The sequence below is a fragment of the Nestor notabilis genome, unplaced genomic scaffold (assembly GCF_000696875.1).
Source record: "Nestor notabilis isolate BGI_N333 unplaced genomic scaffold, ASM69687v1 scaffold10367, whole genome shotgun sequence".
Taxonomy (NCBI): Eukaryota; Metazoa; Chordata; class Aves; order Psittaciformes; family Psittacidae; genus Nestor; species Nestor notabilis.
In genome coordinates this window covers 1-5,933 of record NW_009936930.1, presented here as the reverse complement: position 1 = coordinate 5,933, position 5,933 = coordinate 1, and the positions used below count along the sequence as shown (strand labels likewise).

General features: G+C 40.7%; 1 protein-coding gene across 1 annotated transcript; it reads left to right on the top strand.

Moving 5' to 3' along the window:
- Positions 1–151: 151 nt before the first annotated feature.
- On the top strand, positions 152–4,810 carry LOC104408859 (ras GTPase-activating-like protein IQGAP1; the record flags this gene model as incomplete). Its single annotated transcript, XM_010018584.1, has 8 exons — positions 152–294; positions 716–886; positions 1,818–1,901; positions 2,002–2,073; positions 2,163–2,232; positions 2,668–2,876; positions 3,895–4,050; positions 4,647–4,810. Coding segments are annotated over 8 exons (1,069 nt in total), but the record flags the coding sequence as incomplete, so codon positions are not given.
- Between the last annotated feature and the right edge of the window lie 1,123 nt (positions 4,811–5,933).

Genomic DNA, 5,933 nt, shown 5'->3' with positions numbered 1-5,933 from the left:
GACTGCTGTAGCTGAACCCAGGACATATTCCTTCTCTTGCATGGAGGAAGGAGCATCTTTATATGTGGATTTCCTAATTGTAATGTTTGTATGCAGGAAAGATAAGACACGTGTCTGGTTTTGAGACTTAAACTGCAGTTTCTGCTCTTAGGGGGCAATGGCAGTGAATGGGTGAAACACTGGGTGAGAGGAGGCTATCACTATTATCATAACCTGCGGACCAAAGAGGGAGGATGGGATGAACCAGCAGAATTTGTACAAAATGACACGCAGCTGTCACGGGAGGAGATACAGGTAGGGTAGATGACATATGCTCTTTATCTGAAAAGTTGATGTCCCTACCGTTCCCATCCTTAATGGACTTCTAAGAGAGAATGCTTCAATACCATAGTCATGTTAACAAACTTAGTAACTCGTGTATTTCACTGAGCACCATCAGATTGTGTGTGTTAAAACTCCTTGTCCCATTTCAGAAAAAATTGTCCTGTTGGTAAAAGGGTACAGGACCATGGTGTTGCTGCTTATTGAAAGGCAACCTTGAAGTTTCTCTTAAGCACAATACAGAAAGCTGATGGAACATCTTGTTTCTTGTATCTCCATTGGGTCACATGGTTTAGTGTGAGGTGTCCCTGCCCATGGCAGGGGAGTTGGAGCTAGGGGATATTAAGGTCCTTTCCAACCCTAACTATTCTATGATTCTATAACGTTAATCCAGAGCACCATATCTGGAGTCACTGCGGCATACAACCGAGAACAGTTGTGGCTGGCCAATGAGAACCTGATAACAAAACTTCAGGCTTGCTGCCGAGGATACCTTGTTCGCCAGGAATTCAACTCAAGAATGAATTTTTTGAAGAAACAAGTCCCAGCAATCACTTGCATTCAGGTAGTGATATCCTTTAACTATGTTTGAAACTTGTTCTCTGCAACTGTTTTCTGCACACAAGCTTATTGACGGTTTTTGTTCAATTCAAGCAGTTAAAGCACACAATTGTCTTTACCTCATTTTGCAGATTATCTAAAGCATTTCCTTCTACCAAGGAATTTTTGTATATTATTTACTTTTCAATGTAATACATAATCAACAAAGTCTTCTGAGGCAGAATTAGAGAGAAAAAAAACTTACTCAAGGAAGCTTTACTTATTATTGTATTATCAGATTCAGTGTTTTGGGCATAATGCAATATGAAGTGTGTCGTATGTCTTTATGTGATAATACTGTGCGATAAGTTACTGCTATGATTCCTCATGAATTGAAGAGAAACAACATGGTTTTCAGTATTCCTGAGTAAGATTATTCTTCTCGTCAAATTTGTCCAGAGATTTGGAGGATTGAGGACCTAAAAGAAATGGGAGGAAATTTCAGCATGAGGTTGGGCGCATTTACAGGAGAACAATGAAAAGATCTTTCTCTGGTGTTGTAAATGAAATGTGTGCAAGTGAAAGCCATGCTTTGCACCCTATACCCCTTTATCGTTTGAGTAGTATATGAGTGTTTGCTTCTACCTAAGCAGCATTTGCTCTGCGTATGTATTTGGGGGGAAAAAACAACCAAACCACAATAAAACCCCCAAAACCACTCCTGGCTTATTAAATGTAGTCCAACCCCTTGCCTAACTTGTTTTGCAAGTATTGGTAGCAGTGAGTCTGTTCCCAAGCCTTATAATGATACATCACTCTTTTCACCAGCAGCAGCATCAAAGTCATGATCCCCATGTATAACAGTCAGAAGCTGAGGAGCAAAAAGAAGCTCAGATTTGTAATTACTTCTCTTTAACTAGAAAAGTAAAGTCAGTGCACCAATTTTCTGTTTTCAGTCCCAGTGGCGTGGCTACAAGCAGAGGAGGGCATATCAAATCCGTTTGGATTACCTGCGAGCACAAAAGGACCAAGTAGTGAAGGTAGTGAAACCTCACTTGTTGACCTTTTTGGTAAACCTTTTGGGAGGTGAACTTCAGTAGGAAAGGTTTTTATCCAAGTATCTTGGTTACTCTTCTACAGATTCAGTCAATGACCAGGATGTATCAAGCCAGAAGACGTTACAGAGATCGTCTGCAGTATTTCAGAAACCATGTAAGAGGCTTTCTTGTTAAATGAATTCAGTACCTGACACTTGTATTATTTCCAGAATGAAGTCAAATGCTTTTTCTTTTCAACCCTAGATAAATGATGTTATAAAAATTCAAGCCTTTATCCGAGCAAATAAAGCACGAGAAGACTACAAAACCCTCAGTGAGTATTGCCTAGAGGATAAAACTTATGTGCCTCAAATCTCTATATGCAAGGGATGTTGCTAGTGTGATCTATAGTATCAAGACAGTTTTGAAGAGTGATTGGGATGAAGTTGATAGGGCAGTATGGAGAGTAGGTGGTTCTGGAGGCTGATCGAAAACGTGATTCCAGCTGCTGCTTTTGCTGCTGAAAAATAGTACCATAGTTTTGGAGGTAACTTTGGCTGTGTGGACTACTCTAGGGCTGATACCGACTTCATTCTTTACTGTTGGCTTCTCTTGTGTTTTTTTCAAAACAAATTCAAAGTGTCAAAATCTGTTTAGACATGGTGGTGCTTATTTTACTCTGTCTGCTCCTTAATGTACTGTTTAAACATAGAAAGGCATATATTTATTCCTGTTTCCTGCCCCCGGGTGTTTTCTTGTCTATTTTTAGTTAATGCTGAAAACCCACCTATGGCTGTGGTTCGGAAATTTGTCCACTTGCTTGATCAGAGCGACCAAGATTTTCAGGAGGAGCTTGAGCTAATGAAACTCCGTGAGGAAGTTGTAACCTTGATCCGATCCAATCAGCAACTGGAAAATGATCTCAATCTCATGGACATCAAAATTGGGCTGCTAGTGAAAAACAAAATCACACTGCAGGTAGGATATGTGCTGATGGGAGGCTGTCTACAGATTGAACTGAGCCCGGTGGTAGATACAGCATGGAGAGCTCCTGGCCTTGGATGTAGTTGCTCAGGCCCAGTGGAAAACATTGCCCCAGACCTGCAGGTTTTACTCCCAGTACGTTCACTCCATTCTGCTAATTTAGTATGTATCCTTAGAAAGAAGATTGTAGGAGGAGAAGAAACAGAACCTGAAGCTAAAAAAGACAAACGTGCACCAGACTGTCTTGACCTAATGAATACAACAGATTGTGTGTCTGCAAGCTTTTGAGAACTCTATTTTATGCTCCTTTTGTAGTTAATCAGGTGACAAGGTGCAAGCTTGCAGTGAGGGGGTGATTTTGAAGGCAGGAGACACGATCATGCTGCTTGGTGTTTGTTGGTTAAAGGAGGCCCCCTCCATTACTTGGCTGATGTGATGAATTTCACAAAAAAAACCCCAAACTATTGCTGGTATAGCACTGCCTTTTTTTCAAGCTGAAGTTCTGGTGAGCTTTTCATTTCATCCTGGGTAGCATGACACTAGGCTCCTCCCAGTATAAAATCTCAACTTGTATAGTGAAATTAATCTTGGAAGGAGGCTGCAGCTTTTGGGCTGGTGCCTTAAGCAAAAAGTGCCATTGCTGTTCGAGTATGTAGAGATAGCGAGCTAGGTGAGTATGAAATGGGTTTTCTAGGTTTTAAGCCAAGTTTAAAAGGGAAAACATTTTCAAGCATCTTCATAATGCTACCAGCTCTGATAGTCACTCTTGGCAGCAATAATAACCCTTCAGGGCTTTCAAATAAACTCAAGAAGTCAGAGACAAAGCAGAACATGTACCTAGAGTCAGAGAAATTGCTGCTATAGTAAATAATGCTTCACTTTCATAGTCCCACCGATAGCTTGACCCTACCTTTCCGTGTCCAAGACAAGTGTGTTCTCAGATACAACTATTTTCCAGTGTTGGCTGTTAAAAAATACTTGAGTGGAATCTGTCCCTATTCTTTCTTTTCAGGATGTTGTTTCTCATAGCAAAAAACTTACCAAGAAGAACAAGGAACAGCTCTCTGACATGATGATGCTGAATAAACAAAGGGGAGGTTTGAAAGCTTTAAGCAAAGAGAAGCGAGAAAAGCTGGAAGCTTATCAGCATCTGTTCTACTTACTTCAGGTAAGCAGCTTCAAATGCTGCTTGGTAACCTCTTGTTATAGTGGCTTATATGTCTTGGCACAGTCTTTGCTTACATACTATAGTTTTGAGCCACTCTAGTTCTTGGTGGCACTCGCCTGTGTGGAGGATGATAAGAGGATTGGAACACCTCCCGTATGAAGACAGGCTGAGAAAGTTGGGGCTGTTCAGCCTGGAAAAGAGAAGGCTGCGTGGAGACCTCATAGCAGCCTTCCAATATCTGAAGGGGGCCTACAAGGATGCTGGGGAGGGACTCTTCATTAGGGACTCTAGTGCTAGGACAAGGGGTAATGGCTTTAAACTTAAACAGGGGAATTTTAGGTTAGATACAAGGAAGAAGTCCTTCACAGCGAGGGTGGTGAGGCACTGGAATAGGTTGCCCAAGGAAGTTGTGAATGCTCCAACCCTGGAGGGGTTTAAGGCCAGGCTGGACAGAACCTTGGGCGACATAGTTTAGTGTGTGGTGTCCCTGCTCATGGCAGGGGGGTTGGAACTAGATGATCTTAAGGTCCTTTCCAACCCTAACTATTCTATGATTCTATGACATGCGCACTAAGTAATTTTTCTTGTTGTTGTAGACTAACCCAACGTACTTGGCCAAGCTGATTTTTCAGATGCCTCAAAATAAATCCACAAAGTTCATGGATTCTGTCATCTTCACACTGTATAACTATGCATCCAATCAAAGAGAGGAATACCTGCTGTTGCGGCTTTTCCAAACAGCATTGCAGGAAGAGATCAAGTACGTGGTAGCATAGAGCACATTCTTGCTGTTGAATCAGTTTTGACAATTTCTCAATTTGAGGCAGTTTTCACATTATATCTCATGCTAATATGCAGATAATGCTAACCTGTCCCTTCACTGTCCTCTTCCCATTTCATATCTGTTCTTAACATAGTCTGTAAAGGAAGAGTTGAGTATGTCCATTGAGGATGAGGGCTTTTTACTTCAGTCAAGATTTCACTGCTCAATACAGCAGCTACTTTGATGCAAAATCATCCTAAAATCCAGTCTAATCTAAGTTCCTCAGTGTCTTTTTATGCATACCTCCAGCAAACTGCAGACCTGGCCTTTACAAGCCAGGGAGAGAGCTAAGACTAAGCTTTCTGGATTTCCAAAAGCTGATGAGGAGGCTGAAACTGAGAAGCTTTGTTGTTTGGCATTGTTCTGTTTACTGTCAGTGTTAGTACTATGGCTATCCTCGGGCATGTTTCATTTGATTGGTTGGGCCTTAGGAGTTCCGTATTCCTTATGATGCAAAGCTGCACAACTTGCTGTGAAGAAGAATGTGCAATAAATTTTTTGAGGAACTACTCTTTAAGCATTCTTTGGAATGCTTTTTAAGCATGAAGATGGTATATTCCCTGAAACGGATAACTTCTAGAAGATTTTTTTTTTTTTTTCCTAGAAGACTTTTTCCCCTTAAATTCATGCTTGAAATACTGGTCCAGGAAAATGTAAGCACTTTGTTCACTGCTGCTGTATTCCTCTCAGTGGTATAGTAGGAGTGGCTGTTGTTGGGGTTTTTTTTTTGGTTGTATTTTTTTTTTTTTTTTTAAAATACTGGACGAAACCTGCTGGTTTTTTTTTTTTTCTCTTCTCTAAATAAAACATGCTGTGTTTCATTTGTGTGTTTGAACAGTATGCTCAATTATAGTTTACAGTTCCGTTTGCATCAGTTGTCATGGTGATGACTACTGGCAAATGACACTGGAATTCCCAAACAGAGGTTGAAAGTTTCTTGCCTCATCTGTTTTGAGAAGTGTTCCAGTATTGTTCTTATACAGTGTTGTAATTTATTGCTGTATTGAGATTTTAGTACAAATCTATCATCTGTTTTGTGAAGGTGATGCTCTTTAACAGT